The 13989-nt window shown below is 38.0% G+C and overlaps 1 protein-coding gene across 2 annotated transcripts in view; it reads right to left on the minus strand.

Annotated features, from left to right (window-relative positions):
- afg1l (AFG1 like ATPase) overlaps positions 1-13989 on the minus strand; it is a 101858-nt gene that overhangs the window by 46491 nt on the left and 41378 nt on the right. For both annotated transcript variants that reach the window (XM_003215634.4, XM_062980072.1), the window contains one exon: positions 13164-13263. In XM_003215634.4, the coding sequence (XP_003215682.1) occupies positions 13164-13263 (100 nt within the window). The remainder of the gene's footprint in view (positions 1-13163; positions 13264-13989) is intronic.

Below are 13989 nucleotides of genomic sequence, written 5' to 3' on the forward strand. Positions count from 1 at the left end.
TGTCTTTGCACATGTCAAATTAATTCAGGACAAAGCAGAGTTTTCCTGTGCTGAATTAATTCGCTTTTACCTGAGACGTCGTTTGGACTCCTCAAATAATAATGTGGGAGCTTGTGCATTTTGCAAGCTGCCTGGATGCGCCCTCAAATCTTCCATTGTTTAGCAGAGTTTTTTTTCTGTTAAGAAGGGAGGCATGAGAGGAAGAAACAGGAATTTTTTAAATCTATGGAATCTTGGAATTTGTGTGGCTGGAAGGCGTTGCCTTTGCTTGCTTACGTGGGGAGTGAGCAACTGAGTCTGCTTTCTTCATTCAGCAAGACTGTGTGGAGAGTTACAGCAGAATATATTATGAATCTTTCTCTCCTGGTGTGCTTTCTCCACCTGAGAAGGTTATTGAAAAAAACACAATTCTAATTAGTTGCTCTGTCTCTTTCTTTGGAGGAGACCTGTTGGCTAATGGCCTGGCAAGCTTCTTTGGGCTCAGCAGATGCTGCCTCTTTTTATCCTTCTAGAGAGCATTTGCACATTTCTCTAATCTGGCAAACTAATGTTTTATCCATTATACCTCTTTAGAATTAGTGGTAAAGCTGAGTAAAATTACTAACTTTTTTTTGATAAAGCTGAAACCACTTCAGCTTCATGAGAGACATCTAGGCCCACTGTGTATTAAGGGCTAGACTTAAAGCTAAAGGAAGAGTGGATGTTAGCATGGCAATATGTATTGTAATGAAACTCTGTTAATTTTTACCATCCACATCAAGGCCTTGAGATTAGACAGCCTAAACACAAAAATAAAAAAAAATATTAGTGGAGGCCAAGTATATGAATGCTTTGTTAATAACATATTTTTGTATTTCTCTGCCCCTCTCCCTGTGTGTGTCACTGCATGTTGTATTTAGGTTTTCTCTCTAATTTGGGAGACAAAAGAATAATGTTTTCACAACAGTGGGAACTACCTCCTTAAATACTTTATTACTGTGTAATAATTACGATGGGTAGCTTCCCTTCATTAGAGCTATTCACTATTTTCCTATGAGATGCCATCACTTGCTACCAATGTGGGCTGGCTGGAGAATACACTACTATTAAACACGTCCACTAAAACTGCATGCTGTCAGATATCTATTGGAGAGGATAGGGAGATGGGAAAAAGGGTTTTGAAACCTGAAAACCAGAATAATTTTAAGAATTTTCAGAACAGAGCACCAATACAAATTCATTTGCACATTGCAAGCAGTACTGTACACTACTTTCAATATATGTTAGTATATATTGCAATACATTACTTCTTTTTAAAAAATATTTTTTATTAGTAACATTTAAATCTAACAATTAAAAGTGCAACAAAGACATAACAAATAAGGTAAGAATACACACTCAATAAAAAAAGGGGCGGGTGTGAAAAAGTGGAAAGGAAAGGGGTAAAGTTCGTGACTTCAATTCTTCTTCCCTCTGTTCAACTTCTAGTAAAGTTCCTATTGAAAATAAGAAAAATATAAAGTAAAAAGTAAAGATAAGAATTTTAAAAAAATGTTTCTTTCCCTCTCAAGTCCTTAGTTTCTTTTTAAGTAGTCTTCCAGGATTGACCAATCAGTCATTTTTAATCCACTGCCTGTATTTTCCTTTAGCAAGAATGTTAATTTATCCATGTCCTTAATTTCCATTACTTTGATTAACCATTCCTTCGTATCCGGTATTGTATCCGACTTCCACCTTTTCGCAAAGACCATCCTTGCAGCTGTAGTAAAGTATGTGAATAGCTTTTTTTGTTGCGATCTGCAAAGAGATCTGAGTTAAACATTCCTAATAGATAGTATTCAGGTCTTTTTCAATTTTTTTTTTTGCCATTCTGCATGAATGTTTTCCCAGTAAGCCGCACTTTCGCTCAAAGTCCACCACATGTGAAAAAATGACCCTTCATTTGCCTTACACCTCCAGCATTTATTATCCATATTTTTATACATCATTCCTAATTTTTTCGGTGTCATGTACCAACATGTTCAACCAGTTTTCCTTCAAATCTGAAGCATATGTGAATTTTAACTTTCTTAACCAGATTTCTTCTCATTTTTTAAATTGTATTGTCTACCTATATTTCTGGCCCATTTTATCATTGAATTTTTTATTTCTTCTGTTTCAGTAGCCCAACCTAGGAATTTATTATACATTATTATTATTAATTTTCTTTCAAATTGTATCACTTTGTCCCAGAAGTCTTCCTCAGAGAAGCCAACTTTCCTGTCAATGTTAAAATACTCTTTGATCTGTAGGTATTGTAACCAGGAGACATCCTTAAACCTTTCCTGAATTTCTTGTTGTGGTTTTAGTTCAGGTATGTCAGTTTTCCCCATAAGGAGTTCTTTATAGGATGGCCATTTCACCCAACCAAGCAATCTTCTCTGGTTGGCTTCCAACTGTGAGACCCATTTTGGAGTTTTCGTGTAAAAAAATCTTTTATATCTATCCCAAACCCTGATTAGAGATGACCTAATGAAATGATTTCCGAAATTTTTCTCAATATTTGTTTTCCTGTACCATATATACGAATGCCATCCTTTCCTACGATCGAAGCCTTCTACAGTGACAACTTTGGATTTCATCAATTTAATCCAGTCTCTTATCCATACCAGTGCGCATGCTTCAAAATAAATTTTAAGATCCGGAACTCCAACTCCTCCTTTTTTTTGAGTCAGTCATTATAGTGTATTCTTTTCTTGGTTTTTTCCCCCTTCCACACAAATTTCATCAAGTCCTTATTCCAGTCTTAAAATTTTTCATATTGGAGATTATAGGAAGATTTTGAAACAAATAAAACATTTTTATGGCCACTATCCTGTCCAACAAGGACAGGTTGAGATTTTTCCAACTTTCAAGTTCTTTTTTAGTATCTTTCCATTTTTGCAAGTAATTGTTTTGTAGTAGCTGGTTGTTTTTGGCCGTTATCCATATCCCTAAATACTTAATTTTTTTCAGGATTTTTAGTCCTGAGATCTCCTCCACAGCCTCTTGATTCTTTTAAGATAGGTTTTTGGTCAAAATTGTTTTTTTCCTATTTATTTTAAAACCCGCTACTTGTCCAAATTCTTCGATTTTGGTAAGCCATTTGTTTATATTAGTTCTCGGTTCCTCGATAATACAAATTATGTCATCCGCAAATGCTCTGGCTTTCTATTCCTGTTTGTCTATTTTGAGTCCTTTTATTTCGTTATCTCCTCTTATATTCCTCATTAAGAATTCTAGGGCAAATATGAAAATTAAAGGGGATAGTGGGAGTCCCTTTGGAAATTAAAAATTCATCTGATAATTGCCCATTTATTATTATTCTGGCCCATTGTTGATCATATATTACTTTGATCGCATTTTGAAATTGATGACCCATGTCTAATTCTCTAAATAGCAATTTTAAATAGTCCCAATTAATGCTGTCAAAGGCTTTTTCTGCGTCCAATGAGAGTAAGCCAGTTCCTTCTGGTGGTGAGTTTCATAATATTCTAGGATATCAATAATAATTCTGATATTATCTTTTATGTTTCTGTTTGGGAGGAAGCCTGTTTGGTCTTCCCCTATCCAATCATTCAGGAAATTTTTAAGTCTATACGCCAAGATATTTGAAAATAAAGTATAGTCCGTATTTAGCAGGGATATTGGATGGTAGTTCCCTACATCTTCCAAGTCTGGCCCTTCTTTTGGTAGCATCACAATTTCAGCTTTTTTCCAGGTGTCTGGGATTTCTTTATCAAGCAATGCCGAATTCATTAGCTTTTTCAAAAATTGGATGGTCTCATCTTGCATAACTTTATAGAAATTGGGGGTATATCCGTTCGGTCCCAGTGATCTGTTAATTTTTAAGTCCTTTATGGCTCTTAAGATTTCCTCTTCTGTTATTTCTCTATTTAAGGCCAGTCTTTGTTCTTCAGTAATCTTAGGAAAATTCTGTTTACTCAGGTACTGCGTGAGTTTTTCCTTATCTATATGGTCTTCAGCGTATAGTTTCTCATAATTTTTTTAAATTGATTCAGTATTTTCCTAAAAAGCTTTTCAGCAAAAAAGAGTAAGATCATTTTAATAGTCAATTGACTACTGGTCAGCTGTTAGCAACTTGTCTCTTTTCAGACAAAGTTGACATTACAGAATAACACCACCTCTGCCCACATTCTACTGAAATAGTAATTGTGCCCCTTAGTTAGAGCCACCTGGAGGGATTTTAAACTGTATCTTTAGTCAAAGAGACATTTTATTCTCCAATTTATAGTGATCATTTCCAACACAGAAGCTGGAAGTGCTTTATCATGCTTGGAAGATCTATATTATGGATTCCCAGAGTAATCTATTATTGGAAGCTACTGCCCTATAAAGCTGGTGGGATCCAAGTTCAACATCCAGCTGCACTTCATAAAACTCATCTGAGGCCCCTTCCACCCAGCTGAATAAAATCCTACATTTTCTGCTTTGAACTGGAATATATGGCAGTGTGAACTCAGATAACCCAGTTCAAAGCAGATATTGTGGGAATTTCTGCCTTGATGTTCAGGATCATATGGCTGTGTGGAAGGGCCCCGAAACATGGGAAAACTTATTTGTGAAAAAGAAATCTTGAAGTAATATCTGAAATGGAATTTTTTATTGGAAATGAGGACAAGGTTCAGGATTAAGAGCGGCAAATATTTTGGCAAAACCTTTTACTTCAAATTTATGCACTCATATTTTGGAGCTGTGATAAAACAAAAATGCCAACTTAAAATATGAGTCCAGAAGAGGAAAATGAATTAACTGCTCTTTCAAATTTTAATATGTGAAAAGGGGATTAAATATTTGGTAATTACAGTCATGAAAAACAACAATTTACTATAACTATGAAAAAATGGAAAGAAATTAAAAGAGACTTAGAAAAACTGGGAAAGTTAAATGTGTCCTTTTGAAGAGAATTGCAGCAATTAAAGCAAATGTTTTGCAACTGCTTTTATTTCTCTTTCAAGTGATCCTTATTATACGAAAATGGAATATAATGACATTTTGTATAATGTCAGAAAGAGATTTCCAGATTTGTCTGGCAGGCAAATAAAGCCTGAATAAAACTTAAAACATTGCATGATGGTGGAAGTTGTTTTGTATGGGTGAAGGAATGGATATGGTTTAAATATGAGGGACTCTGGATCTTAAAGGCCATGATTTAATATTTGGGTGGCATGGTTATCTTTTGAATGACAGATGTAAGACACATACAGAATTAAAAACTCATTGTATTAGAAGGGCTCCTCTACATATTTGGTATAAGGACCTGCAAAATATAATATTAGCCAAATAACAGGAAGTCTTTCTCAGAAAATAGGCTATAAATAGGAGATGGTTGCTTTATGATGATGTTTATGTTAATTTGGGCATACTATTCATATAGGAGCATGGGGAAAAATAGAACCTAAAGATATAAGTTTTACTGTCTGTGGTTATTTAAAACTTACTTTCTGATGTCATTTAAAAAATGGTATAATGTACTGTATAGGTGATACTTAAATCAAAATAAGCTGTCAAAAATGTCACAGAATGTGTCACATCAATGTTGAAGTTTTAAGTTGAGAATCTCTTTTTTCATATGTAGTGGACATGTAAGTGGGTAAAAAGTTATTAATGTAAGAGCTGTATGTTAATTACAATAATGAAAGGTAGATTTTGCAATGTCACAATAAATGTTTTTGCTGTGCCCTAAAACTAAAAAACTGACCAATACATATGGTTTACTTTTTTGATACATGACAACAATAGCAAGAATATTGTTTGCTCAAATCTGGAAATGGATTGAAGCACCAATGATGGAAGAATGGATTAAGGTTGCTTACTCTCAACATTGTCCTACTGGTCAATACTGGATTCTAAAGGATAAACCACTGAAGACTTTATGAAGTATTGAAAATCATTTATGGATCAATAAGAAATCTTACAATGCAATAACATGTAGTTGTGCTTATTAGTAACTAGTAGGATTATTTAGCCAAATCTGTAATGGTAGAAATATATTTTCCTTTGTGTTTTTTCCCTTCTAATTGCAGTTAGGATTGGGAGGAGGGGGATCAGATCCCAACTGTTTTCTTCTTTTCTTTTTTGTCTTCTTTCTGTTTCAGTTTCTCTATTTTATGTCTATTATTTTGACTTGATAAGGAGATCAAAGATTTGAGAGTCTCGCTAGAAATGGAGACCAGCACAAGACCCCAAAAGGAGGGCTGCACAACACCTGGCGAGCTTGCAAGAAGCAAATAAAGATTTCCCTATTCCCCAATAAAAGGTTCACCAAGTTCAACGCAAAGGTCATCGATTTTATTCTGGTCCAACTGGAGCAGGATGACGGTCGCAATAAGTTGCAAGAAGAACAGGCATACCATTATACAGGAAAATACACATTTTATACTTTAGCATTTTGAATTTCCCGCTCCCGCCCACCCGACAGGCTTCACGTTGATTGGCCAGGGGAGTCCTGACTTCAGAAGCCAGGAGGAGTGGTCTGGGGGCTCGCACGCCTCAGCCAATGAGAGTGTGAGCCCTGCCTGTGACGTCTCCCCCTGGCTGGCCGATGGGGGAGATGGAGGCATGGCAACAGGAGAAACAAATGCAATCATATGTTGATAAAAGAATTAAGTGACCCTATGTTGGGTCCATTGTCAAGCGCTCCAACGAGAGCCCCAGGGCCCTGCTAGCCGGACCTGTCTATTGATATACTGATTGAAATAACAAGTCCCTTGAATAGGGGTCTGACGCCTAGATGTCAGTTCCTTTGTCCAAAAGGGCAGCAGCACCGGCAGTCTTGATGGGATTAAATGATTCAGAGTCCAAATGATTCAGAGTCCAAAAAACCCTAATTGCCCTACAAAAGCAATGTGGTTAGAGAAATTAATGGATATAAAAAATATGGATAAACTAACCTATTTACTAAAAAGAAGCGGTAAGGCGATGAAAGAAACAGACTGGTCCGAATTTGAAGAATACATAGCAGAAGAACTGAAAGGATAAGACAAGACACAGTATGGAAGAAAGAAGATTGGAAGTCTACCCCTTCCCCCCTCCCCCATTAGGCTACCTTTCCGGATGTCTGAATTCAGACTCCTCCCCGAACTTTCCCTCTGACTCCCCCAAAACCTACCCTCTTACAAATCTATCTTTCAATTCTTTTTCCAATCTCACCAACCCAATAATATGTATCCAATTCCTTAGGACTCTCAGAATCACTCATTCACCCCCTATTAACCCTCTCCGACTAACCTAAACCCTTCCCTCCGTCCCCAAAAGTTGAGCTTGCGATGAGGACGGGAGCAAGAGAAGGGCCTCCCCAGCTGATCAAAGAGATCGTGCAGGTTCATAGGGGGAAACACGGTCACAAAGGTAGATGGGTCCCGAACCGTTTAGGGCTTAATAAGTAAGTAACTGCACCTTAAATTGGGACCGGAAAATAATTGGCAGCCAGTGGAGCTCCTTAAACAGGGGGGTTAACCGCTCCCTGTAATTTGCACCCGTTAGCAATCTGGCTGCCGATCGTTAGACTAATTGTAGTTTCTCGGCCATCTTCAAGGGCAACCCCATGTAGAGTGTGTTGCAATAGTCCAGTCTAGAGGTGACTAGGGCATGGACCTGAATGTGAAATGGACTGCCTTGGAGAGTGGTAAACTCTAGGTCTTTTCACAGAGGCTGGATATCTTAGGAGCGAATGGCACTCCCTCTAGGACAAACAGACATGCCACATGCATTTACAATAGGAATTGAACAAAATAGACCACAACATTATTGGTTACAGCTGCAAAAAATGGGTTGGCTCTTGCATGTGTCAGGATCCAAGCAACCCACCTGTTGATTGATGAGCCCAACCCTCCAGGCTGGTATCAGACTTCTTAGAAGTGACAGGAAAGGGATCCCACAGCCTGTTGCCAACTTGTTAATCCCCCGCCACCAAGGGGTGCTAGAGACAGCTTCAGGCCTTCCCCACATAAGGACTGTCCCATTGCAAATGTTGTAGCTCAGCCGTCAGGTTCTGCCCTTCTGCAAGAGATGGAGGGTGAATCAGAGTCTGATTCGGATTTTGGGCCCCTCCAGGATTTGGATCAAAGCCCAATGGCTTTGCAGGAGCCCAAAGTTGTGCTTACAGGAGAGCCGTTAATGAGAGAACATTCCGATGTTCAGTCAAGGTTGGTTTTGCCTGTTGTTGTTGTTGTTGTGGAGGAGGATGTAGCTTTTGATCGGAGGGAATCTTTTGCGAAGGACAGGAGTCAAAAGGAGGGGGTGAGACGAAATCGGCACTTGGCTCTCAGGCGCTCTAATGAATAACTTCCCCATGTGAAGTTCTGCATGTCTGAACTCTCACTGCCCGGTAGCCTTGAGATTTCCTTAAAGGGGCCTTGCTTCCTGTTCTTGTTGCGGTGTCAACTTTGCCATCCTTGGAAGAGGAGTCTATGTTCCAGTATTTATTTATTTATTACATCGCTTCTACCCCGCCCTTCTCACCCATCAGGGGACTCAGGGTGGCTTACAATATAAACATACTGTAAAGATGTGTGATTTTTTAATTTACAGATGCCATGTTTAACTGTGTTTTAAAAAGGGTTAATATTTCAGTTACTCAGCACTCAGAGGCTGGTTGCCATGGAGAAGGGGGCGCAGCCAACTGTGTTAGCTGAAGAGAGAGCAGAATTTGGAGGGAAACTCAGTGTGGGCTCTGTTGAAGCTCAGGGAAGGCTGATCCTAAGTTAGGGGATCAGGGATAAAATAAGTTTGGTGACTTATTTTAAGGTAGTCTGTAATCGGATGAATTACAGTGAAGACTGATTCTCAGTTGGAGAATCAGGGAGGCTCAAGAGCTTATTTGAGTCAGTTTAAAATAAGTTTGGTGGCTTATTTTAAGGTAGTCTGTTAGTGGAGAAAGAACTGACGTTTTAAGAAGTTTGGAACACCTCAATATAGTTTTACAACTGTTCAGTAACATGCCTCAAACAAGAAGAAAAGTTATTGTAACTATTAAGCTTGTGCCTGAATAAATGTATTATTATTCCTTCAAACATCTCAGTCTCTGTCATACATACACACATCAAGAATAAACAAGAAGAAAGAAGAAAAATAAAAGTCTCCTCTCTAAGTAGCTAGTGGCTAAATTTTCCAATAGTGGTGGCAAGAGTTGATAATCCCCTTAATATCTGGTGGCCGCATTATAAACATCTTTACCTCTGGTGGCAGCTTTTAAATAAAAACATCTTTAATAACTGGTGGCAGCGGATATATAATATAAATATAATTAATTAATAGGAATTCCTCCACATTTCCGCAATAGGTGTCAGCGGTGGGATAAAAAGATTCCCCCCTGCCTAGAAAAAGAACCTCAGTCGTTCATAGATTCTTTACAATTGGTGGTAGCGGTGGGATTAAAAAAGATTTCTCACCCTGCCTGACATCACCACAAATTGGTGGCAGAGGTGGGATTTCAAAAGGTTCCCCCCTGCCTGAGTTCTTTACACATACACATCAAAAAACAGTTTTCATCAAATTTAAAAACCCATCAAGATTAAAAATTACAATAAAATTAAGAATATACATTAAAAATATACATAATTATACATTTAAATATACATTTAAGGCGCTTTCCATGTCCGGGTGGGGTCTGTCAGTAGGTCATATATTCATATCTCATTTTTGCTGCTACTCATGCTCAAATGCCTGGTCCCATAACCACGTTTTTGTTCTCTCGGAAAGACAGGAGGGAGGGAGCCTGCCTGACTTCGATGGGGAGGGCTCCTTGCTTTGTTCCCGTGCCTTGTTTCAGGATTTCCAAGCCAAGTTTGTGCCTTGTGACTCTCGAGTACACCTTGCCTTGCTAACCTCGATTCCATGACTCCTTGATTCTTGCTTCCCATGTGGATTACAGCTTGTGGATTTCCAACGTCTTGTTCCTGTTTCTGACAACTCCTGGCTGATCATGTATGGACAACATTTATAGTCTAACCCTGACTTCTTGGTGGAACTAACGAGTTCAATTTGTGGATTACAACATTGGAAGACTTTATTGGACTTGCTTTTGGACAGTTAAGGACATTACCTTATGAACTTTTCTCTCTATTGACTTTAAACGTTTTTGCTAGCATATATATATACACACACACACACACACACACACACACACACATATACATACAGTAGAGTCTCACTTATCCAACACTCACTTATCCAATGTTCTGGATTATCCAAAGCATTTTTGTAGTCAATGTTTTCAATGCATTGTGATATTTTGGTGCTAAATTCGTAAATACAGTAATTACTACATAGCATTAATGTGTAATGAACTACTTTTTCTGTCAAATGTTTGTATAGCATGATGTTTTGGTGCTTAATTTGTAAAATCATAACCTATTTTGAAGTTTAATAGGCTTTTTCTTAATCTCTCCTTATTATCCAACATATTCGCTTATCCAACTTTCTGCCAGCCTGTGAGATTCTACTGTATATATGTATATATATCCTTCAATAAACTGCTTTGCTTTTGATCCTGGCTCCAGTGTGGTTTGCAAGGTGCTCTTGCAGCCTTGGGGTGTAACATCAGACCTCCCAAGTCCCCATTAGGGGACCCTCTAAACAATTTCCAGTATACTCTGATAATATATCTCTTGGATCCATGGCCTATGCCAATTACTCGCCAAAGGTTGTGACAAGAGAAAAATTGATGCCCACATGTTTACATAAATGGCAAACACCTGGTGAGAGTGAAATGCTGCTCAGGCAAGAGAATGCCCGAAACCCCAGTCAGCACTGGTCTAAATAGGCCAATGCCCGACTTGAGTGAAAATCACATCCGGGAACTCTAGCCAGGCTAAGACAGACAATTAGTTTAAACCAGTGGTTCAAGCTCATTGGCTGGCTCTCTTTCCCATCCGACTGACCTTACAAAAGCACCACAAAGATGTTAGAACACATCACAAAAGCCCACATGGGAGCCATCTTTCTGCTCCATGCCTGGCCCTGCAAAAGTCATCACACAATAGGTTGTGCACCCATTTAAATGGTCTTTGTGGTCCCTTACACTTCTATGATTCAATGATCTATTTGCATAATCTGGTGGCAATATATTAAAACTAAAAAAGCTGAAAAGTAAAAATAAAAATAATGTGGATTATCTGTGCAGGAAGGTGAATTTCTCAAGACCAGCAGCTGGTTTGACTCTTGTTAAGCTGCTGGAATTTCTTTCTCGGGGATTTCAAACTGTGATCTGATAAGTGAAACATGACCTTTCTTCTAGTCATTTTAAAATAGTATAAAGGAATTGAGTGGTTGTGACAATCAGCTTGTGAGTAAGACACAATTGTAACCTACTGAATCATACATTCTCCTTCCTCTGCCATCATTTCAAGTCTCCATGATCACCATCACTATCTCATAAAACAAAGCAAGAGCTTAATAAGAATAATTTTGGCAAATTATGGGATGAGGTGTTCCTAAACATACTTTAGGACCATTACACATCATGGAAACTGCTGTTTTACCTAAGTCTTGAATCTAATCTACAGGAACATAGCAGAGGCCTTACTACAGTGATTACCTGGAATCAGCAACTGCAGTATTAGTCAGAGTACATGTATATGTGTGCACGTATATTCCTGGTCAGGTCACCCCTCCACAAATCAGCTTTAAAATGTTGAAGGATCTTCCAAAGCAGAGAATGGGGCAAATCAAGGGTGGGGGAGAGAAAGGGTGATCCTGCTGCAAGAGCAGAAATCTTCTTGTGAAATGTAGGATGTCACCCTGAGAAATCTCTATGATATAAAGAGAGCATAAGGAAACTATACTGCAGAAAATAGCAGATTGAGCATATGCACACGTATTTCACTGTAATTCAATATTCACACATACAAAATGCCTATGTACCTTTTGATTGTGTTTGTGTACATAGATGTAAGGTGCTCCCCTCCTTTGGTTCTCTACATGAATATTTTTAAGAAACAATTAAATAGAAAGTATCTCCAAGTATCTATGCTTTTATTTAACAATAAATATATGAATTGGGGTTTTCCTGTTTTCACTTTCATTACAAATGTATATTATTTTAAAAGTTTCAGTCATGGGTTACTGAAAACATATAAGATTTTAATTTTGATTCCAGGAGCATAAAGCAATTCTCCTCATCTGACACCCTAATTTGCTATTTTGTGACAGCCATTCCCGCTTCAGTCCTCTACATGCTCAGCCTGGAGTAAATTCCACTGATGTTAAGGCTTATACTCAATAAGATCTTGACTTTCCATGGCTATATTTTCTACTTTATCATGCATTTTTATTATTTAGTCCACAGTTCCTTTAAGTAATTCAAGGCAGGATGTATGACTCCCCCACACTCTCAATTTTATTCTCAAAACATGAGGCATAGAGATCAAGACTGTTCCAGCATTACTCTGGTGACCTTCACAGCTGAATGGTGACCTGAACACAGATTTCCCCAATCTGATAACCACACCACATACTCTGCTGCTGAATATGCATGCCCAATGTGGAATAAATCTTATCATGTTTAAACAGTGGATGTGGCTCTTACTGAGACATGCTGCATTATCACAGGATGTCTATGCTCCACACCACTGGAGAAATTACACTGTTTAGCTGACAAGCAGCTTCTGCTTCCTTTCTATTAGTTTAAAATAGTGATTGGCTCTACAATAGGGTTGCTGTGAGTTTTCCGGGCTGTATGGCCATGTTCCAGAAGCATTATCTGGAGCCTTCTATCCAGAGAATGCTTCTGGAACATGGCCATACAGCCCGGAAAACCCACAACAACCCAGTGATTCAACAACAGCTCTACAATAGTTTTTTTTTTAAGAATGGGTGAGTTTTTCAATGAGTTGAGAAAGCTTCTATTTCTGGAAGGAGAACTGAACGTTGTTTTTGCTACTGCACCTCTCCTTCAAGTCATAGTCTGACTATATATTGCATCCACTGTTTTAATTGATACTTTTGAGGCAAGACTGTGTCTCTCACCCCTTTATGCTTTAGAACAAATCAAGAAAGTATTCAATTTATAAAAAAAGCACAAGATCATAACAAAACAAAACAAAAACCTACAGGAACAACGGAAGGTATTGTCTTTAATTACAAAATGCATGCGTATTAAGTCATTTATTACATAAAACAAAAGACAATACCAACATTTTTACCTTCTGGGGGCCTGTTGGATGTTGCCACAACAACAACACCACTTTGGAACAGGTTTTCAAAAAGCTGCTTGAGAATCATGGCATCAGCGATATCTGTCACCTGTATAAGACAATACTGCCATTAACAGATCTACAACTGACTTCGTGAGTTAAATGGTGGAAGATTCTAAATTACTACTTGCAAGAGAAAAGAGGAGGATAATTAATAAGGGGAAGAGTGTGTGCCAATCCTTTCAAACATGTCAGTTCTTTACTACTGCACCCCACTCTTTTTAACAAATTGCTAAACAATTCTGTGTTAACTTCCATTCTGAAACTACAGGTGGAAAACACAGAAAAACAGACAGTTTTAAAGGCTTAATTAATTTGAACATCCACAAAACTCCCCCTCCCCAATGGAGAGCAAGAAAGAAATGTACACCAGCTGTTTTACATTTCTATTACCTTTCAACAAAGGTTCACAGAGGTGACTTTAAATGGTCATGGAACTTTTAGGAAAAAAGGACAAGTAGCCAAGTATACATAATCAGCTGCTGTTGAAAATAGAATGATATGACATAGATACTATTGTGCGATTGTTGCACAAAACAATTCAACAGATGGCCCATCACAAAAAATAAGCAATTTCATTGTTCTTTTTAAGTGGCTTCTATTACTGTCCATGAATAATCAAAAAGGCAATGCAGTCAGATCCAGCACAGTCAGCCTCTTCTAACCTTCACAGACACAAATCATTCTCTCTCTTTCTCTTCCTCTCTCACAGATCTGCGAGCACATACACACACACACACATTCAAATAAAAAGTGGGTGCAACAATGCATAATG

The sequence above is a fragment of the Anolis carolinensis genome, chromosome 1, assembly GCF_035594765.1.
Source record: "Anolis carolinensis isolate JA03-04 chromosome 1, rAnoCar3.1.pri, whole genome shotgun sequence".
Taxonomy (NCBI): Eukaryota; Metazoa; Chordata; class Lepidosauria; order Squamata; family Dactyloidae; genus Anolis; species Anolis carolinensis.